Source organism: Zeus faber, assembly GCF_960531495.2.
Source record: "Zeus faber genome assembly, chromosome: 1".
Lineage (NCBI taxonomy): Eukaryota > Metazoa > Chordata > Actinopteri > Zeiformes > Zeidae > Zeus > Zeus faber.
In genome coordinates, this window is record NC_137193.1 from 1,527,902 (window position 1) to 1,551,279 (window position 23,378).

Genomic DNA, 23,378 nt, shown 5'->3' on the forward strand with positions numbered 1-23,378 from the left:
GAGTGTGTCCCAACCCTCGCATCCTGCAGGGAAACTGAAGAACCGTAAGTTGTTTCCCCTGCACCTATTCTCCAGGCCGTCAATTTTCCAGCAGAGTTGTTCAACTTCACTTTTGGTTGCTGGGGGGGGGGGGGGGGGGGTCCTTGGCATCTTCAAGTAGTCCAATCAGGATTCTGCATTAACAATGTGTTCCGTAATTTCTGCTAAATTGTTTTCTACTGCTACAGTTGCTCGCTGGATGATGTTGAGTTGTCCCTCTTGTTTCCCTCTCTTTAAGTAGTGCATACATTTTAGCGATATCCACAGCCAGTGAGGCAATGTCCACATCAGGCTTGCTGGACTTAGCATCAAGGTCAGCTTGGTCGACATGGCTAGCATTGGTGCTGTGAGCTAACCCAGGCTTTGCCGTGTTTGAGCTGTTTCTTGTAGGAATTGTTTTGGTTTGGTTAGGCATCTTTGTCATTTTACTTTGATATTTTCAATTAAGAGAGGTTGATTTGTTTTAAATATTTCATTAAATTAAGAAATATACTGCATTGACAACCGGAGCGCTCTGCTGCCCACTCACGTGACTCCAATTTGACCCCAAACATAAAAGTAGTCAGTAAATTTTAACATAAAAGGGGGTTTAAGTGATGAATGCATTCCATTGAAGTTGGAAAGGAATGAACAGTTAAGTCGAAACTGAATCAGTAGAAGAGCTTGGTGAGAGAAGAAAAAAAATACCTGATGGAGGTTGTGTGGTATCCACCCAACCTCCGTCGCCCTCTTCGGATTCAGAACAGTGTGAAGGGAGGAGCTGCTCGGCACCACCTGGTTCTAAAGCAGCAGCTGGATCTTCTGGATCCACTTCTACTTCTATTTCTACTACTTGTGTTTCCATCTGTTGAGTTGAGGTGCTGGCTACAGCTTCTGCCTCTCTCTCCTCCTCAGTTTGGCGCTGATGAAGCTGTGACCACTGAGCGCACTCTTCATCATGTTCAGTCTTCACGGGGAACTCCTCCTCTTCCTCTTTAATGTGCGGGGGCCCCGGCTCCTCCTCCTCCTGCTGCTCAGGGGGAAGCTCCTCTATACAGACAGAGAGCTGCTGGAGCTCTGGAGGCAACGCTGACAAACAAACACAGGGAGGAAAACTAGGATGGTGAGACCAAGCAGAAGTGGAAACTTCAGTAACATTTTTCAGATCTTGTTTTCCAAAGAACAGGTGGTAGATGGAGCAGCAGCATCCTTTTTGGCATGAGCTCCACTAGCTCCCACAGATGTTGTGGCGTGACCACATTTAAGTGTTCGCTCTTTATACTGGGTAAGAAAATTATATCTGATTTGTCGAATTTGATAAACAGAATGTATAAAGAAATTCACATGATCAATGTCATACTCATATTGGCGAAATTTAATATTGACTGCAAATTCGCAAAAATCGAAGTCCTTTCCTCTTTTTCAAAGTGTTAAAAATATGTTGGTACAAGTGAGCACTCAAATAGCAGGTATAATGGTTTAATTTATGTGTGAACTTCTCCCCCTGGTGTGTTTTTTCCTCTCTCTTTCTACTACCTCCACTTGGCTTAGAATGTACAGCCCAACTCATACATACTGTTGTATTGTAAGACACAATGTGATTAGGTGTATGACTGTAAACCTGTTTGCATTGAGTATGTTATACTTGTATGATTTGTATTTTGCATACTACATATATAGATTAAATGGTTTTGTATATTATCTCACATACTTTTTCATAATATATAAGCTTTATATCGTTTAACTGTCACTTAACATTGCATTTTGCTCTGTTCCTCTTTTGCACACTGTGGTGTAACCTGGATCTAGGTGATCGGGTCAGAGAGGCTGCATACCTCGTTGGTTGGACTAACAAGTAAAACCCGCCATCCCCACACAGGATAGGAGACCTGTCATGACATGTTCTATCTCCTCCTGGCTAATTGCAGCTAGCCCACTCTCTACAATAAACCGGTGTCTTCTGTGTGCCGGAGGGCCCTGAAAACGCCACTTGAGTGGCGTGTGGTAGGAGAAACTGCCATTACACTACATTTTGTTCTATTCTTTTTTTGCACATAGTCCTACAGAGGCATAGCACAGCACCCACATACATTCTTCAATTGTATTTGTGTACTGTGTATTACTTGGTAGTCGAATTCATAGCTTTAGGAACAAATACAGTTATCATGTGAATATGTTCGTCCCATTTGTTACCAAAACCAAATATACTTTTCCCCCAGTATAAAGAAAAGACACATTTTACTACAACATCTACGGGAGCTGGCCGGGACCCAGTGGAGGCCGAGCAGCAGAGGATGGGAGGTGGGAGCTCCCCCTCCCTCAGAATGATTGACGGTTCAAGTTTGATATTGATTACCTAAAAAATGATTATGAACGAGAGCACGTGGTGTTGATATCAATCAAAGTGTGCCTGCTTCCACACCTGCTCTGTGCAGCACAACTCGGGGACTCTGCGCCGCGTCCAGTAACTGGCGTTGACCGTTGTTTTCTTCTTGTAAACGAGAAACTTTCTCCTCGTATTCTGAGATGGTTTTCTCAAACAATCCTAAAATCTCCTCCACGGCCGCGGCCAGAGGACGGCGGATACCTGCTCTCAGGGCTTCTAACCTCCACATCTTACCACGGCGGACAAACTGCGGCGGAGGAGAAACGTAGACAAGCCGCGCTGACGAGCTTCCCGACTTCCGGTGCGTCGCTGAAAACGTTCCCCCGGAAACTACACTGAGCACGTGGTTCCGCTGTCGCATTAAATCCACTATTTGCAACTCAGTAATTATTTGTATATTAACGCATTATACATATTTTTATACATATGAATGTATAATATGTCATTGTTTATCTTTATACAAGTCACCCCACGTTCTGTCTCACGGTGTTATTGTTATGTAGTGCTTGTTTCCGCACGGGCGGGTTCGAGCCCACACACAGTTACCGCATTGCCTCTTCTGATTGGACCACGGATCGCCAAACCGACCAATCACATGGTTCCTGTCATTCCCGTGGTGCTTGTTTAAACGAGCGAAAAGTTCTGCCCAAACATAACTGGCACGGCGCCAATACGCAACACCTTACGTAACAACCACGTACGAAGCAAACGAGGGGATGGAGGCAGATGACGTCATAAAGTCATGAGGAGAGTCCGAGGGCTCCTGTCCTTCCTCCTTCCACTTCCTCCTGTTTCCAGGAATCTATGACGGGAAACAATTATTCACCGTTTCAAAAATCGAATCGAATTTTTTTATTCATTTTTTTATTCGCTTTTCCAAGAATAAGTATGTTCACTACTGAGTCATGTCCCCATCTACCCTAGATATGCCAAAGACCCTGTTTCCCTCTTGGTAATTCGGAGGATCTGTGTCGTTTGGGGAACAAGCCGCGATGCAGACGTCCCCAAAAGGCCCCGGAAAATTCATGCCGTCGACGTTCTGTGTTTTAAAATGTGTTTGTCACAAAATGAGCAGTTGTGATGATCTAGAACCAAAGGCCACGTCTTCAAAACGCAATCCCCCAGAGGCTTCCCAGGTGAGGGTGTGACGCCGGGCTCACCCTAACCCAGGTGAGGGCGTGACGCCGGGCTCACCCTAACCCAGGTGAGGGCGTGACGCCGGGCTCACCCTAACCCAGGTGAGGGCGTGACGCCGGGCTCACCCTAACCCAGGTGAGGGCGTGACGCCGGGCTCACCCTAACCCAGGTGAGGGCGTGACGCCGGGCTCACCCTAACCCAGGTGAGGGCGTGACGCCGGGCTCACCCTAACCCAGGTGAGGGCGTGACGCCGGGCTCACCCTAACCCAGGTGAGGGTGTGACGCCGGGCGTCCTTCACCGCTGCAACAAGAAACTCAGTAAAAGAGAAGTTTGATATGAAGGACGAGGTGTGGCCGGGTCCACGTCCAGTCACACACACAAAAGCACGCATGACGTCAAGCTGCAGGGGGCGTCCACTCTGCCGGAAATCAAAACGAAGAGGTGTCGCCAAGCCGTGACGTCACGGAGCGAGAAGAGACGCCGCGTCCGCGTCGTCGACGAGGACTGAGGGGGGGGGGGGGGGGCAGGCAGCATGTCCGAGCAGGTGAGCAGAGTACCTTTGTAGTAATACTGTAGTAATACTGTAGTATGGCTAATACCAGGAAGGCTGACGCTAGTTGGCGGTTAGCCCCGAGCGGTAGTACCTTTGTAGTAATACTGTAGTAATACTGTAGTATGGCTAATACCAGGGAGGCTAATGCTAGTTAGCGGTTAGCCCCGAGCGGTAGTACCTTTGTAGTAATACTGTAGTAATACTGTAGTAATACTGTAGTATGGCTAATACCAGGAAGGCTGACGCTAGTTGGCGGTTAGCCCCGAGCGGTAGTACCTTTGTAGTAATACTGTAGTAATACTGTAGTATGGCTAATACCAGGGAGGCTGACGCTAGTTAGCGGTTAGCCCCGAGCGGTAGTACCTTTGTAGTAATACTGTAGTAATACTGTAGTATGGCTAATACCAGGAAGGCTGACGCTAGTTGGCGGTTAGCCCCGAGCGGTAGTACCTTTGTAGTAATACTGTAGTAATACTGTAGTATGGCTAATACCAGGGAGGCTGACGCTAGTTGGCGGCTAGCCCCGAGCGGTAGTACCTTTGTAGTAATACTGTAGTAATACTGTAGTAATACTGTAGTATGGCTAATACCAGGGAGGCTGACGCTAGTTGGCGGCTAGCCCCGAGCGGTAGTACCTTTGTAGTAATACTGTAGTAATACTGTAGTAATACTGTAGTATGGCTAATACCAGGAAGGCTGACGCTAGTTAGCAGTTAGCCCCGAGCGGTAGTACCTTTGTTGTAATACTGTAGTAATACTGTAGTATGGCTAATACCAGGAAGGCTGACGCTAGTTGGCGGCTAGCCCCGAGCGGTAGTACCTTTGTTGTAATACTGTAGTAATACTGTAGTATGGCTAATACCAGGAAGGCTGACGCTAGTTAGCGGTTAGCCCCGAGCGGTAGTACCTTTGTAGTAATACTGTAGTAATACTGTAGTATGGCTAATACCAGGGAGGCTAATGGTACTTAGCGGCTAGCTCCGAGCAGTAGTAGTACTGTAGTACCGCTGTAGTGATACTGTTGCATTGCTTAAAATACTTACGAACCACCGTTCTGACGTATTTTGTACACGAGAGGAATGCCGAGCTCCATGAGCGACAAACGACACCTGTCGCTCCCGTCGCTGTGTCGCTCGCTGGGTTTGGTCGCTGTGGTCGCCGCGGACGGTGCTTGATCGTGGGATTCTCTTTCTTTTCTGCAACGTGTTCCGCCCTCAGTTCAGGCACAAGGAAGCCGAAGCCGTGGTGTTTCGCTGTTATTTGAACGTTGGTAGCGCCCCGGTTGGTGTTTCGGTCGCGAGGGTGACCCCCAGTCCCGGAGGCCACGAGTTCGATTCCTCACGTGGGATGGTTGTTGACTGTTGTGGTCCGACTTGTCGTTGCAGTCGCCCCCCTTTTCGTTTGAACATTTTAGTCTTATTTCGCGCAGTTTGTGATAATCCTCGGCGCGATGCCGTTTCAAGCGACCGTCGACCTGACGTTTCTGTTTAAATCCCGCGTCTGCGCCTCATCGTCCATTCGCCCTTTGAGAAGTTTCCATTGTACACTTGTTTTGTCATCGTTCCAGCTTCATTTCCGTACGCTGCGCAGCCCTTACCTGGGGTGACACGTCTTTCTGGGTTCGTTGACGTCAGGAAAAAGTACAGTGGTAGAAGTAGTAGTTGAAGTTTCATGGAATATATCATTTCGGTTTCAGTGGTTGCATTCCTTATTCTACTGAATTATCTACAAACTGTAGTGTCAGTCAGTAAGCAGTATTTCTAAGTGTGGAAACATATATGTGTAATATAATGATAATAATAAAAATGTCAGCAAGGTCGTCAAAAACACCTTGTTTGTTTTCTTTTGTCAGCCACTGTGCATTGCAATAAAATAATCAAACAGATATAAGCTCAATAACATTTCAATGGGGGGTTATTAATAAGGGGAATCATAAATGTATTTTTGTGCGTGTGAATTGACCGCGCCAAGCAACACAGAGCTGAGTCTCGTTCCTCCAAATTGAAAACTTAAACCGTATGGCAAAAACAACTAAAGCCGCACGGTGACGGGGCGCGACTCGTCGACCTGTTTAGATTATTTTCTGCCCGTAACGCATGGAGAGGGGGTTGATGGGGGAGAGAGTCACGGAGGAAGCGTCCCCGTGACGCACGGTTCCCTCCATAGGGGGGCGTCAAATGAAATAACCTACATCCAAAATTGAAAACACACTGTTGCAGTGCACCGATCGCTGGCGCTCGTCTGCACCGCCGGAGGGGAGGCGGGTGCGCAAAATGCGCTCGAACCAGAGTCGGGAATCCATGTACCTTTCCCTTCTTTTTAGAGCACCTCCCCCTCAAAGTCTCTGTACGGGACTATAGAGAAGAATTGAGACCCGATCACCAGTGGTTACTGGACAGTTCTGAGCGGAGAGAGGGAGAGCCTCCGCCCCCTTTCTCTCCCTCTCCCCCTCTATGCTCCACTTTCAGAACCCGGTAAACCTAACCCCTCCACCCTTTCAACGGATGTTTCCTGGTTGATTTAAAAAAAATAAATAAAATTGTCATCAATGTCAATCGCGATCGATGGAGTTGATCGCCGATACAAGATTTCATCGTAAATCTGCCCGGGCCTAATTTAAATCTCTCCAGTCATAATGTCCAGTGGAAAATAATTGCCTCTTAGCACAAATTTCAATTGTTGCTGGGCGAAAAAACAATAACAGTAATTATTGCCATATGTTTTCATTTTCTTATACCTAAAAAGGGCAGACTCTGACACAGCGTTCCTGTACCTCAAACAAATAAACACTGGACTCTGAAACAGGGTTCCCGTACCTCAAACCAACAAAAAGTCCAACAAAACAGAACCGGTTCCCCAGAACAGCACGGTCCACTGGTGACCCTCCCCCAGGACGGCGACGCGGACTCCCCTCCTCCCTTCCAGGAGCGGGGCTGTGGGCTGCCTTGCTGGCTTGTGGAAAAGCAGCCAGCCTTGGCTGTTGGGGAGACTGCTTAGAGATGTGACCTGGCCGCCGGGCTGCTCGAAGGCCCCAGCGGTGACTGCTGGGCGGAGCAGCTAGCTGCGGGCGGCTACCCGTGGGGGTTGCTGTGGCTGCTTCCCCCCGGTCCTTCGCCGGACCTGCTCGGTGCCGCTGCTGCCAGTCAGGAGAGGATTGGTGCTGGGGGGGGGGCCCGTCAGCCCTCTCGTGGCCCCAGGGCATCTTCGGACGGCCCTTCTGTGTCCCTTCACCCGCACGGGAGGGGTCCCAGTTGAGGCGTCGGTGTGCCAGTTTCACCTGCCACACGCCACCCGAGTGGTGTTTTCAGGCACATCGGGCACGGAGACGCAGACTACGGGGTAGAAAACACCAGTTTATTGTAGAGACTGGGCAAAGTGGAACAAGGCCCCTGGCAAAAAGTTAAAAAAGTAAGAGTGTGTGTGTGTGTGTGTGTGTGTGTGTGTGTGTGTCCTTAGACCAATCAACGAGCAACAGGTGTACAGCCACACTGATCCTGGGCCCCAGTTACCTAGACCCCAGGACTGGTGTGGTTGCTCAAACCACACCATCCCCACACCACAGTGACCTTTCACCTCTAACCAATCACATTTGTCAATATAGAAATAAGGTTGCGCTTGTAAACACGGAGCGGAGCGAGAGTCTCAGCATCCAAAAGTTTCAGAAAGATGATGTATCGTTGACAGCAGGGACACATACATCCATAGTTGGCGTTTTTGCATATTTAAGTTCCGACCCAAAGGACCGGAGGAACACCACAAACTTCATTATTTATTTAGACCTACTTGCCATATTTATGTAGTTTTTGATTTTATCAATTTTATTTGGCGGGTGACTTGGGTTGGTTGTTTTTCACTGGCCGATCAGTGTCAGATATATCTGATTCTTTGCGGCCAAATTTACACACCCGATACAGTCATGTACTCATACTCGTAAAAATGCTCCGATATTTAAACCCAATACCAATGTAATGTGTAGTTGATGCTCAAAAAGGAGAACGAAAGAAAGAAAATGTCAGCTATTTGGAGGTGCTTCAAGATAAGCAGAGAAGATCGGATAAATTATTTATTTATCGCCTGACCAACATTCCAACATTTTGCAGACTGTGTCTATCGCTGTGGCTACAGCGGAGCTTCTGCTCTGGTTGTTCACAGTGCACACGCTCCCTTCCCGATGAAAAGTTATACTCTTTTTTTGGGACTGTTCTTGACGAGTCACCCAGTAAAACCAGTCGTTCCAGTTGATTGAGTTGGTTTAATCCACGTTGAGCGACGGGGGGCCTCCAGTGGACGAAAGTTGAGAAGAGTCGATTGGGATTTATTTTGGAATGCAACAACCATATAAATATAATAGAAAGGTACATTTGCACTTAAAAGTGAAAGACTTGAATTTGAACTGGACATTTCCATGTTAGTTATACTGTATTCCATGTTCCTTTATTTATTTATTTTTATTTATAAACCCTTATCAGGGTTTATAACCCTTTTATTATCCCATAGTCAATAATGAACAATAATAAACTTAACGACCCAGTTAGATTCCTAGGACTACGTCGTTAAGTGAATTGGTGGATAAGCGAGGACCCCTGTTATTTCACAGTAAGGGGGCGTCGCCATTGTGAACGCTAGTGTAGTGAGTACTGACAGACTGCAGGAACGCGACTGAGAACGGTGATGAGATGAGATGTATACAGTGTACGTCGCGTATATAAAGGGTGATGCGCGGTGAGATGCCTGGCGCTGAGACGCCGCGTACAGTACAGACTGGTCAGAGAACTGGTCGTAAGTCTGAACAGCCGTTAAACAGGAAGGTCGTTAAGTGAGGAGAACCCGTGTTGTGGGAACTGAAAATTGCAGCTGTCCTGTCACGTGAGCGTGATCACATCCTGTATTTGTCATTTACTTACAGCAGATATACCCAACGAGACCAAAAGATAAGGAAACTTTATTTCTCTGGTCATGGATATAAACTCAAAAAGATCAGACAACAATGTTAAAAGTATTTAACAGTCAACGTTTTATTATGAACATACAATTGAATGAATTGGCTTAAATCGGAATCAGCATGTCAGACTTATCTGAATCGGCCAAGACAATTGCAATCTTTATCTCTAGTAGGTACACATGTTTGGTAACTTTACGGGATGATGCATTTCAAGGGGTATATCCTACCAACATGTATTTGTACACTGTATATATTTAGCCGTAGTAGCTTGCATATGATGTGATTAGACTCGTTATGATTCGCTACGGTGTGAATAACTGATGGAGTCATTTAGCTGCAGTAACTCAATGTGTGTGTTTCCGTACGTGTCCGTCCGTTTCCGCCCGCCCCTACTGGTGAGTGCGCGGGAGTTGTCCCAATTGGTTCTGGTGTATAACGTCTGGAATTATATTGTAGCGCCATCAAGCAGCGGGAAAGGTCCTGTGGCCGTACAGACGCCCCACATCCACAGGAAAGCCCTGCCCTGCAGCCACAGAAGACCCCCAGCCCCCAGAGAAGTTGGGAGCCCACAGAGCAACAGCCACACCCGGCCCCGCGAACCATAAACCAGTCCCAGAGAGCGCGAGAAGATCCTGCACCCATGAGGCGCACGCATACAACCCACCCCCATGTGCAAGCACAAGGCACAGAGCCCGGGCTGCAAATACCAGGCACGGATCACAGGCCCGGAGCCAAGTCCCGTGCTGACAGACGGACACCCCGCCCGCCACACCCACCAACGCCCCGCTCAAAGGCAAGGCCCACCATACCGCAACCGGCCATATGCCCCACCCGGCTGCAACCCCCGAGCGTCCATCCACCGAGCTGAGTGCATGCAAATTTATTTTATTATTTGCGGTGATGACAGTAATGAGCTCAACCCTGCGGTGAGGTGGCATGACAGCATTAATGCAGTAATTGTCACAGCCCTAGTTGCACGTGTCGCTGCCATGAGCTGTTTTCAAGAAATAGATTATATAGCCTATTTTTCTTTTACCATGCAACAAACTTTTTCTATTTTTTTCATAATTTTAAAACTGTTTAACTGGTGGTATTAATTGGTCAAAAATATTTGTTGCTGAACGGTTATTAATTATTACCATCCCTAATGGTCTCCCATGACCCTGTCGCCAGTTCACTGGTTGTCTTTCCTTGGACCACCAGAACACTGCCACCTAGTGTTATGATGGCATACTGCAGACACTGTAGAGGAAATACCGCCGTAGTTTACACAGAACCACATCTCGACCTTTAGGGGTTGAGTGTCTTGCTCTAAGACACTTTAGCATGCTACCAGGAGGAGCCGGGGATCGAACCAGAGCAGATCTCTAGAACACCTAGAGTGATTCTCAGACAGACCCTGTAGCTAAGAACCAAATGCGAATCTATAAGAGGCAATGACATCTAAACAGACTTTGTCTACACCACTCAACAATCAAAAATGTTATTAACTGATCATTCTCAAGGACACATGAAATAAACGAACATATCTTGCTATAGACGATAGTGGCGCCGTCCCTTGCGGTCAACTTCGCACATTTTAGTATTTCTTTTATGTTTTTTATCATAATGTCCAGCAGTTATCGCTTACGGCCGCTATGCTCTCCTGGATATAAAAACTTCCCTGAAAGGAAAAGTTTGGGACTTTTTAACCGTGGAAATAGAGTGGCCAGGAGAGATTTTACGCGGCAACACTCTCAACAACAAAAACGAAGCCGCCTTTCCACGAGCGGAGAAAAGCCCCGTGGTAAATGAGGCGGCATTCGGGTCAGAACGCAACCTTACCGTCCACCTCTGCCAAGCATCGTTCTTGCCAACGTTGAGTCTCTGGAGAACAAGAAGGATGAGCTTCGATCGAGAATTACATTCCAACAGGATACGAGAAACTGGTGCGTCTTCTGCCTGACAGAAACATGGCCGAACCCGCTGGTGCCGGACCCCGGCATACGTCCAGCCGAGTCCTTCTCCGTGTTCCGCGCCGACAGATTGGGGGAGTTGGGGAAATCCAAGGGTGGATGCGTCTGCCTCATGGTAAACAACCGCTGGTGCCCCAGCAACAACATCAAGCCTCTCTCCCGTGCCTGCTCGCCGAACCTGGAACAGCTGACCATCTCATGCCGTCCATTTTATCTCCCCAGGAATTCAGCACGGTCATCATCACAGCCGTTTATATTTCACCGCAAACGGAGACTGACACAGCACTGTCGGACGTGTACGATGTGTTGTGCGGACTTCAGAACAAACATCCCGACGCGGCTGTGGTGGTGACTGGGGACTTTAACGAGGAAAACCTTAAAAGTTCTGTCTAATTTCCATTAACACATCACGTGTGCCACCAGGAGAGACAGAACTTTGGCCCATTGTTACAAACCTTACAAGAACGGATACTCCTGTTTACAGGCCTCTGATCACGCGAGAATTGGTGGTGACAAGGGAAGTGAAGCGGTGGACGGACCAATCAGAGGCTGCGCTTCAGGGTGCTCTGACTGACGTCGACTGGGACATGTTCCAATCAAGTGCAAGAGATGTCAGCGAGCTTACAGAAGTGGCTGTGAGCTTTGTAGCTACGTTAGCGGAGTTCGGATATTTCCATCAGCGGTCCCCTCCTGCTTCAAGAGGTCCACCATCGTTCCTGTCCCGAAGATCGCCTCTCCTGCCTGCCTGAATGACTACCGTCCGGTGGCCCTCACCTCGCTGGTCATGAAGTGTTTCAAGAGGCTGATTAAGGATTATATCTGCGCCTCGCTCCTTGGACCTGCTGCAGTTTACGTACCAGCAGAACAGATCCACGGATGAAGCGGTCTCCCAGGTACTGCACACCACGCTCACGCACCTGGATGGCCGGAAAGGGGCCTATGTGAGATGCTGTTCATTGATTATAGTTCAGCTTTCAACACCATAGTCCCTCCAGACTGGCTGTCAAGCTGCAGGAGCTCTGACTGAATACTCTGTGTGCCTGGATCCTGGACTTCCTCACAGCCAGGCCCTAGGTGGTTAGGGTGGGGAGGCAAATGTCCAGCTCCCTCACCCTGAATACAGGATCCCTACAGGGCTGCGTCCTCAGCCCCCTACTGTGCTCCCTGTACACACATGACTGTGTGGCCAGGTCCAGCTCCAACACCATCATCAAGTTTGCTGATGACACCGTTGTCGTGGACCTGATCACCGACGGCGATGAGAGGGCCTACCGCGAGGAGGTGGCTGACCTGTCACTCTGGTGCCAGGGCAACAGCCTCCACTTGAACGTCAGCAAAACTAAGGAGCTGATTATGGACTTTAGGAAGGGATCACAATCGAGGACGCACGCTCCCTTGGTGATTAATGGGACTTCTGTCGATAGGGTGAGCAGCTTCAAGTACCTGGAGGTCCAAATCACAGAGGACTTAACATGGACTTAACAAACAGACACTCATGCTGCGTTCAGCCAAACATACCACTGGAACTACACTCCCCTCCTTGCAGGACTTATACACCAGGAGGTGTAATAGCAGAGCTGCAGGATCATGAAGGATCCTCACCACCCCAACAACGGACTGTTCCAGCTGCTGCGGTCAGGCAAGCGCCTCCACAGTCACACAACGAGGACGGAGAGACTGAGACGGAGTTTCTTCCTCAAGTCATAAGAACTGTCAACGCTGACCTCACCAGAGGTCCTCACTGAGTCACACACACAGGCTCCATTACCTTACTGTACTGTATGTAGCATACTGTGTCACTGTTCTGGGTCACTGCATACTGAGCTGTATTGCTGCTCTGTTGGGTGTTACCGTATTGCTGTGTAGTACTGTTGTATAATGTACTGTATATCTCACACAGACTACCTCCCTTTATTCACATGCCACTTTAATGCACATATCTGTATATACATAATAGCCTATCCCAGATACATACGTTTATTCCTATTTTGTACCCCCACTCTGCATTACCTTTGAGTTTTTATTGAATTGGTTTTTATTGAATATTTTATTTTATTCTATAGTATTTGACTTACTGCATTACGTTTTAGGAATTAGGAGTTAGTCAATTAAAAATGTTTAGGTAGCCATTGTGTTCAGTCTAGAACATATTGTGCGTAATCACCGGGTGTGTTGCATTGACATTTCACTGCATACGTATATGTATCAAAGTATGTATATGTATGTGACTAATAAACCTCTTGAATCTATGTTATTAATTAGTTATTAAAGTGTGTCTGTGTGTGTTTGTGTCTGTGTGTACTGTGTACTTCCAGATGGTGCTCCCCTACATCGTGATCATACACTCTGCAGCGCCGCTCATCTCACAGCTGCAGGGACAAACCCTGACCACGCCCATCATCTACACACATCCAATAGGAGAACAGCAACACGGGAATCAATCACACATCCAGCCAATGGGCATTCAGCAAGGTAAAGCACCTTCAAAGCAACATAAGAAGCATTTTTACACTAAAAGTGTCGGTGACTTGAGTTTTCCTCCCTGTGTTTGTTTGTCAGCGTTGCCTCCAGAGCTCCAGCAGCTCTCTGTCTGTAAAGAGGAGCTTCCCCCTGAGCAGCAGGAGCGGGGCCCCGGTCTGGGCCAGGAGGAGCCGGGGCCCCCGCACATTAAAGAGGAAGAGGAGGAGTTCCCCGTGAAGACTGAACATGATGAAGAGTGCGCTCAGTGGTCCCAGCTTCATCAGCGCCAAACTGAGGAGGAGAGAGAGGTAGAAGCTGTAGCCAGCACCTCAACTCAACAGATGGAAACACAAGTAGTGGAAATAGAAGTAGAAGTGGATCCAGAAGATCCAGCTGCTGTTTTAGAACCAGGTGGTGATGAGCAGCTCCTCTCTTCACACTGTTATGAACCTGAGACTGAAGACAGGGATGGAGGTTGGAAGGAGACCACAGAGCCTCCATCAGGTAAATGTTTATTTTTCTTCTCCCACCAAGCTTTTCTACTGGGTCAGTTCCGACTTAACTGTTCGTTCCTTCTGACTTCAGTGGAATGCTGTGTTCATCACTTTACCCTCCTTTTGTGATTGGGGTCATATTGACCCCAGCAGTTTAAGACCACTGAATTTGATTGTAATTGGATGTACTGCCCAGCTTGTTTACAAGACGGACTAGAGCACTGTAAGCTAGCACGTGTAAAGAGAGGCCACCAAGGATCAAAGAGGACGCGCTCCCTTTCATCTGAGTCCCCGGGATGTCTTTGAGAATCAAGACACAGGAGACAGAGATTAATACAAATACCAGATGGGGCCGAAAGTAGATTGGAGCAGACGTATTCAGCGCCTCGTTTTGCTCCCACACACCATAGCCAGACACCCGCTGGGTTGATCGGCAGGTAACTGCCAAATGGCCTGGGTCATTGAGTGTAGCAGATGCTACAAGTAAGACATTTGCATTCTGTAGCTCTAACAGCAGCTTAACAGTCGTAATAAATGTATAATCACATAACATTTTTCCCTAGGTGATTCTGTGAGGAACGATACTATTCTCGAATACCGGCAACCAAAATTACAAAATTAGAAATGTGATGACTAAATGTGATTAAGCTGCTCTTCCATTTGTTGAGCGTGGACTCCCCATAGTGTCCGGATGGGACCTGACTGATGTTTAATGCCCCAAACCCGTGAATATTTCATGCATCACCCGTTTTTATTTTAGTAGCACTCTGCAGGTCACCCCCGCATATTATCTTCACTCTGGTAAGAGTAATCTCCAAGCTATTAAACTCCTATGCGGTCCGCCAAATTGCAGCAATATGTAATGAATGCTGTGGGCGCTTTGTAACATGATATTGACTTTCCCTTCTCTTATATCAAGATTTATTTAACAAACACAAATGTAAAACCTGTATCAAATGATTGAACGAGACGGATTGCAAAATTCTGAATAGAATAGGGAGTTTGAGCGCATCGACCTCAAAAGCCTTCCCTCTACAAGGGACCAATGGGGAAACCTCTTTGACCGTCTAAGAGTTCCGCCCCCTAGAGAGAAATCAAAACATTGGGACGTTCTTTATCGAGACTCAGGGTCTCTCATGACCGTCCTTGTTTACCTAGGAACTTTGCTTTCCTTGGCGTGTTGCCACCACAGCCTTTTTGAAACCGTGTTGTACATGCCAAGATTCTGCCTAGAGATCCTCAGAGACTATTATACCTTTAAACCTCCCGTCTCCTACCTCAATTGGTGCGGAGCAGTACGCACATCGGACCTCCCGTCAAGCCTTGCTGAAAAACCCTTCAAACCTACTGACTCCACCCACCAACCTACAATCCAGCCAAGCCCTGGAGGATCCCAGCCGAACACCATGGATTGGTGTTGGTTTGGGCATGGCGATTTCTTTATTTTTATTATTCAGCCTTGAGTGAGTTAGCTGCTCCCTTTTACGCATTCAAATGCAATCCCTCCATTTCTATCTAAAGTTTATACTTCCCCCTCACCAGAAGACCTCTTTACTTCCCTTGTCTGTGTTTGTTGTGTACGTCTTTTATTATAAATAAACATTCATTGTTGGATTAAAAAGGAGTTGGGTATTTATCTGATATTCCGTGTAAGAATTTCTGACCGTATAACATGCTACCCTGAAAAACACGGACCTCTATCGCCACCCATGCGAGCGGCTATGAACTGACGTTGAAATTTCCAATTTTTATTACAAACCTGGTGGTGCGCAACTAGTGGTGCAACGGAAAGTAGTTGATCTGTGATCCGTACGGATCTCCCCCACGGTTCAGCTCGCACGGGAACCGCGGATCGATTGCAAAATTTAACCCCCATAGTTAAGTACAGTTTTACTGCCATTGTTAGTTTTTAAAGTAATAATTCCCTGAATCTGGATGCAGCATTGCAGTGAAAAGAAAGATAGAAAAGACGGATGCGTGCCGTGTTTTACTCTGAAGCACATTGATTGGTTCAGAGGGGTGTCAGGATTCAGATTCCAAATCAAAAACCGATCGAAACGGGCGTTCGATTTCCAACTTCCAAATCACAATCAGGTTTGCGATTCTCCCCGTTATTTTGTGGGTAATAATCCAACATAAATGGGATCTCTAATGTAACGCTGATCTGAAACTGAACTGTGAAGTGTATTGCTGAAGTGGAGCTTTGGAGAGGGCGTGGCGAGGCGAACCGAAGCCCGAGCTGCCAGAGCTCAGCTGGAGTGCAGATTGTGCGTTAAAAAAAAATCGTGTCCTCCAATTCAACAGAATATAATATCCATCTCTAGTAACTGAGTTAAATTCCAGTATCGTGTTAAATTTTTCACGTTTATAACAAACCAAAGTCCATGAAAATGGTTGAGAATAAAGCGAGGTACAGTCGCTGGTGTAGAGAAGTCTGCCTCTCAACACACCGTTCAAACATGTTTCCAGCACTAACCCCGTGGAGTCTTGATTTGTAAAGAAAACACTTGTTTTTCAGCAAGTCACTTTGAGTCCAGTCACATTAAATCATGAGATAAATCTTAAAGTTAAACATTTGATATCATGCCTGCATCATATTGCACTTTAATTTAACAACTGAGTATTTAATATTTTGCATATTTTAAGATTTTATTTAAACATTGGACTTCTTGAGTGTTGTTTTCATTTTAGCCCAAGGGCTGTTGCTTACTTTAACTGTTTTACAGAATAAATGGGAAAACAAAGTTATATTCATCTCCTTTTTTTTTTTTCCTTTTGCTGATCCGAAAAATGACCCATGACTCAAACCGTGATACCATCCGAATCGTCATTTTTGTCTATTAATTGTAGGTCCTCATTTCGCTACACACATCAACTTAACTTCAATGTTATTTTCCGACATCAAACTGGGAGAGGATAACACAAGTTTACCTGATTGCTGATCCCGCAATTCACTCTCAAGGGTTTTTTCCTCTCTTTTCATGACCGGAAGGATAGTTCCGCCTCATTCTCTCATCAAAGGCGTGAACATTGAGACCCGCTTTGACGCGAAGGGGAGATGATGACCTTGTGTCGTTTGTGGGGCCCTACGCAACTTGCAAAGTAAGCGTATATACGGCGGTCCGGCTCTGATTTCGCCAGTCATTGGCTTGCACAACATAGCAACTTTGAAAGGAAATAATACTTGAGAAGAAAATACCTTTTGTGACCCAAACATCTGCCTCTCTGGATATCAAATCAAGGGGAAGTACCTGTAACTAAAGAGACTCAACTGTTAATACTATTTTTATAGATGGTATGAGCAATGCTTCTGAATTCATCACCAATTCCAAAGTGAATCAGAGATTCATGTTTAAGGGGTGTTCAAATGTGTCAGAAGCTTGTAAAAACCAAGAAAGAATAATTGCCTCATTGTTTATTAGTTTGGAATAGTCTAATAGATCTGGGATCAGGCGAACGTGGTTAGTAGAATATCTACATGCCACGGTGCCACGGTGCCACGGTGGCGCAGTGCATTGCACTGCTGCCTCACAGTAAGAAGGTCCTGGGTTCGATTCCCACCTGGGGCGCTGTTGGCACCATGCTCCGGTGGGTTATCTCCCTAATGGGAGCCTTTGTGTGTGGAGTTTGCATGTTCTCCCCGTGCTCACATGGGGTTTCCTCCACCTCACATCAGTAAGGACATGCACCCATCATGGTGTGACCAGCGATGGACACTTATCACCTGGTCCCCGGGCGCATCCACATACGCTGCCCACTGCTCCTGGCTGTGGCCCCGGAGGAAGGACAAGCCAGGATGTGTCAAATACAGAGGATCCATTTCACCGGCCACCATCAAAGCATGTGTGTGTGCAAGCATGTGTTGTGGTGTGTTGCGTGACAAATAAAGACTGTTTCTTCTTCTACGTTTCATAAAGGCTGACAAGGTGAAATTATTCATTTGATTTTCACTTCTTTTGTTAATAGCAGTGAGCAATGAAGCGTTGGTTGTGGCGTCAGGTGGATTGATTCAGGTTTGTTCCTTCAGAGGGCTGGTTACTGGTGTCTCTGGAAGAGACTCACTCATCGGAGAAGTGTTCAGGTGATTCTTTGGCGTCGTCATGAAGCTCTCAAATGTCTTACGTCCTCTCCACTGCAGCTCCAGCAGCTTCCATCTCACCTTTGTCCTTCATCTTTTAAGGGAAGTTTCAAAACTGCGGCAACTTTCCCCCGCGTGGCAAGTAGTTTGTTAACAACTCGGGGAAATGTAATCTATTATTAAAATCACAGATTGCGTTTTATTGTAAACTTCGACGAGATTTGAGTATTAGGAAACTAAATGCAAAGTGTATATAGTAGAATGCACCCATCTTGAGAGTTCACACATCTTTGTGTCTGCATTTCAGTGTTGCCGACGGAGCTCCGGCAGCTTTCGATCTGTGAAGAGGAGGGCCAGGAGGAGCCAGGGCCCCCACATATTAAAGAGGAAGAGGAGGAGTTCCCCGTGAAGACTGAACATGATGATGAGTGCGCTCAGTGGTCCCAGCTTCATCAGCGCCAAACTGAGGAGGAGAGAGAGGCAGAAGCTGTAGCCAGCACCTCAACTCAACAGATGGAAACACAAGCTGATGGAGAGGACTGGGGAGTGTCAGAAGCAGCCAGTAGCTCAGATCCAGCTGCTGCTTTACAACCAGCTGGTGCTGAGCAGCTCTTCTCTTCACACTCTTCTCAAACTGACACTGAGGACAGTGATGAAGATTGGAAGGAGACCAGACAACCTCAGTCAGGTCAGTTTTTATTTTTTATCCTACCAAGCCGTTGACCGGATCAATGTCAGACGATAATTCATCAATTGTTGATTCCCTATTTAATGAAAATAAGCAAAATTATACAAACACTACAGATATTCAAAATACTAATTAAACTTTATTGACATTTATAGTTTGTTAAAATCATTGAGTGCTTATGAAAGCCTTCTGGTATAGAAAGTTTTACTCGTGGATAGGACAGGTGAGCTCTGACAGATACCTGGGCATTCACTTGGATGACCAACTGGGGCAGTGGCTCAGTAGGTAGAGTGGGTCGTCTAGTAATCAGAAGGTTGCTGGTTCTATCGCCGGTTCCCCCTGCTAGCATGCTGTAGTGTCCTCAAGCAAGACACTTAACCCCTAACCGAGCCTTGCATGGCTACCTCAAGCGGTGTAAGAATAAGTAGTATGTTGCTTTGGACAACTGGAAAACGTCTGCTCCAGGGTTCAGCAGAGACTGTACTTCCTTCTTCACTGCTGTGCCACACAACTGCAACTGCACATTTGTCAACCCCAATGATCCCCATATTCTGGGACCATATCCCAGTTGTTGTGGTTTGAAAAAAAAAAATCCTTAAATTATGTTTTCCATCTCCTTGCAGCATTCAGAGTACAGGAACAGGAGTGGAATAGCAGTGGTAAAAAATATTTCCTTCAGCGTGGTCTTCCCTATTGGCAATATACTATAGCTCTTCAAGTAAATGTCAGATATCGTCTAATTTCACATTATTAACCGTCGAAAGGTGAGATTATATTTTTGTTGGTCAAATAGTTTGCTATGTAGTTGCAGTGTTAACTACATTATGATGGACTATGTTTCTTGGCGGAGGCTAAACAGTGGAAGCTTTGCAGTTGCCAGGCACAGAGGTATCTTCTTCTTCGTTCTTCCTCTTTGTGCTGCTCCTGTTAGGGGTCACCACAGCGGATCATCTGCCTCCAACACCTTATGTTCTGTGCATCTTCCTCCCTGACACCACCCGCCTGCATGTCCTCCCTCAGCACCTCCATCAAGCTTCTCTTTGGCTTCCTCTTTTCCTCTTGCCTGGCTGCTCCACCCTCAGCCTCCTTCTCCCAATGTAACTCTCATGTCTCCTCCACACGTGTCTCAATCCAGCCTCTCTCACTGTTCCACCAAACTGTCCAACCTGAGCTGTCCCTCTAATGTCCTCATTCTTAATCCTGTCCATCCTTGTCCCTCCCATTGAAAACCTCCACATCCTCAACTCTGCCACCTCCATCTCATCCACCTGCCTTTTAGTCGGTGCCACCGCCTCTAAACCGTACAACATGGCTGCTCTCACTACCGTCCTGTACACCTTCCTCTTCATTCTGGCTGGAACCCTTCTGTCACACATCACTCCGCCCACTCCACCCTGCCTATACTCTCTCCACCCACTCCACCCTGCCTGTACTCTCTTCTCCACCCACTCCACCCTGCCTGTACTCTCTTCTCCACCTCTCTCCCGCACTCTCCGCTGCTTTGGATGGTCGACCCCAAGTACTCTAACTCATCCACTCCTTGCATTCTCAGCTTTTCTCCGCCCTCCCTCCAATTCAGGCACATGTATTGTGTCTTACTCCTGCTGCCTTTCATTGCTCTTCTCTCCAGTGCCAAGCGCTGATGTATACTAGTTATGAAATCATTTCAAATCCATAAGTGGGATAGTGGAATAATGCCAAGTGGATATTATTTCATTTATCACTGTTTTTCAGTCATCAGCCTTTCCTCAATACTCATGTCTTTCTTTTCCTCTCCTCTCTTAGGTTATCACAGAAAATGCCATCGTACAAACAGAGGAAAGAAACTATATGACTGTGAACAATGTGGAAAGAGCTTTACGACAAAGACAGAAGTAAAAGTACATCAGCGTAGTCACACAGGAGAGAAACCGTACCCCTGTGAACAGTGCGGGAAGCGATTCAGTCAATTAGGAAATCTTAAACAACATCAGCTTATACACACAGGAGAGAAACCTTACCCATGTAAACAGTGCGGGAAGAGATTCAGTTACTTGGGAAATCTCAAAGAACATCACCGCACACACACAGGAGAGAAACCTTACCCCTGTGACCAGTGCGGGAAGAGATTCAGTAAATTAGGAAATCTCAAACAACATCAGCGTACACACACAGGAGAGAAACTTTACCACTGTGAACATTGTGGGAAGAGCTTTAATGACAGTGGTAATCTCAAGAAACATCAGCGTACGCACAAAAGAGAGACCAACCAAACACCCACCTAACTAACTTTGCATTTTGTAACTCCCTACTAGATAATGCGGTGGTTATTACAACTTTTTACAATGAATGTGTAATCAAAAAAATACTCAAAAAGCTGTTTTCATGTATATTAAATGTCAAACTTTAGGACTGAATAACTTTTTTACTTTGTGGTAACAATACGTTGTAACCACCAAATTATATAATCGCTTTTTAAATATCTCACAACGCATGTTATGTTATATTTTGCGCTCAAGATGTTGATTACAAATTGAATAAATGTTATTACATAACAAATGTCAAATTTGTTACTTTTGGCAAGTTGTTATAAGTTGCAAGGTGCAATCAGTAACATGAACAATTAGTGACAAACGGCAACCTCTACAGGAACAGTAAAGTGTAAGTATTTGAATAATCAGCATTCATAGCAAACTATTCATAATTGCGTTTTTGCACAGAAAAAAAATTTGAGTATATAAAAAATATACACGTTCAATGAATACCTTGTTTCAATGCACCTACACTGTAGATTTTATTGACCTTACAATACTTCACATGATATCCCTTTAATTTGATCAGGTGATGCTCCGAGGAGAGGAGCTGAAGGAAAGACGATTGTGATGGAATATTAACAATAAGTTAGTAGAAAAGGTATTTGAAAACAGTATGGCGATATTCATATTCTAACATGACGATTAGAAAAGGGCGTTCTTTTATCGAGACTTGTTTTGATTCTGGAATCTTTTTGCATATTATTGCGTTGTATCTGTTATTAAAATATTCCTGGTGGTGGGAGCGAGACGGCCCCGCCATAGGTGTCCTCCTGCTGGATGTGGAAGAAGCGGGCCTATAGGAGAGACAGAGGGAGGTAGAGCGGACACTACAAAATTAAATTCAAGGACTTTCAAGCACTTTTCAAGCACTATTTTTCATTTTTAGGGACTTTGAGTAAAACAATGCATTTTTAGTGTGATCTTTATCAAATAAAATTTAATATCTTAGTCTCATTGTCTATTATTTATACTAGGATCTGTTATATATTATTAATCTCATTGTCTTGTTCGGGGCGTGGGTGGGCATGGGAGTCCTCCCGGCTTGCCCTGCCTGTCACCAGGATCCAGGCCTGCGGTCTGTGCCCTGCACCCGTCGCCCGAGCTCTGTGCCTGCGGCTGCGTCTTGTGCCTGCACCTGGGGGTTGGTTGCGTGTGTGCTCCCCTGCGGTGCGGGATCTCGTCGTGCTCCCTGGGACTGGGTAATGCTCCTTGGGGCGGGGCATGGGGGTTGCTCCACGGGGTCTTCTGTGGCCGCAGGGCCCTCGAGCTTTCCTGCAGCCGTATGGTGTCTACAAGGCTGCCGAATTCCGGGGTCTTCGGGGCCATTTCCGCTGCTTGAAGGCGCCACGACATAATACCGACCTTCTACACCAGAACCAATGGGTATAAGTCATGTACACTCACCGGTGGACATCTTACACACACACACACACACACAAACACACATACACACACATACAGGCCGTCAATAGGCCAAATATTGTACCAAAGTACATACAGGGCTAAAAGCAAAAGTCCTCAAAACGGTACATAACATACAATTCATTATTAAACTCTACAACTTAAATTCCTCTGCCTTAAATTGTCAGTTTTCCTATGGGAATTTTGGTTTGCATGTCTATGTCCAGGGTGTGACAAGGTTGGAAACTTCAGCATCTGTTAGGGTGTATGAAAAGGTTATAGTCAACCCAAGAAACAGCGAACGGGTAGTATCCAATATTGGGTGTTCAAGTTTTGTATACTGAAGTTGATCTGGAGGTTTCCTGGTTCTTGTTGAATGTCTTATAGGAGGATTGTCGTCATTGTCTGTATTGGAGGATTCAAAGGAAATGTGTCATTGTCAGGCGGAGAATTGGCTCTTTCCTCTGCGTCATCATCGGCTGTTAAGTTTAAACTGTGGTCTGCATCACCAGGTAAGTTTGAACTTTTAGGGCTGTCGGGTGTATCAGGTAAGTCAGATAGGTTCTGAGTAAAAACCTCTGTTGCTGCATGGTTTGTATCAGAGGTTGGGCATTGTGTGGTCTCTGAGGTTGTACAGTAGGAGCCACTTGAAGAGGCCTCTTCCAGCCGGTTGACAGCTGAATTGCAACCAGCTTCCAGTCAGCTTCCAGCCAACCATAATGCGGCACCTGCCACGAGCACAGACAGCACAAGCAGCCACATACTCTCAGGTGTCTGCCTCCATGGTGGGCCACCAAAAGTGCCTTTTGAGCAGGGACAATGATTGGGTTGGCTCCGGGATGGCAGGCAAACCGGCATGTGTGGGCCCACTGTAGGACCTGGGAATGGATGAAATCTGGGACAAAGAGGCTGTTAGCCGGGCCATTACCTAGGTTAGATAGATGTTGTTGGGTCTTACAGACCACTGCTT

The 23,378-nt window shown here is 46.5% G+C and overlaps 1 protein-coding gene across 2 annotated transcripts; it reads left to right on the forward strand.

The window, feature by feature from the left end:
* The first annotated feature begins 4,061 nt into the window (after nucleotides 1-4,061).
* LOC307241332 (uncharacterized protein) lies at nucleotides 4,062-21,868 on the forward strand. Of its 2 annotated transcripts, XM_080015369.1 has the most exons (5): nucleotides 4,062-4,087; nucleotides 13,309-13,465; nucleotides 13,553-13,957; nucleotides 18,333-18,713; nucleotides 20,499-21,868. In XM_080015369.1, the coding sequence occupies exons 1-5, from the start codon at nucleotides 4,076-4,078 to the stop codon at nucleotides 20,975-20,977; spliced, it is 1,434 nt and encodes a 477-aa protein (XP_079871495.1). In that variant the 5' UTR covers nucleotides 4,062-4,075; the 3' UTR covers nucleotides 20,978-21,868. The 2 variants fall into 2 exon arrangements, with proteins under 2 accessions (XP_079871495.1, XP_079871496.1); XM_080015370.1 differs by lacking the exons at nucleotides 18,333-18,713; nucleotides 20,499-21,868 and adding an exon at nucleotides 15,244-15,568.
* Nucleotides 21,869-23,378: the final 1,510 nt, after the last annotated feature.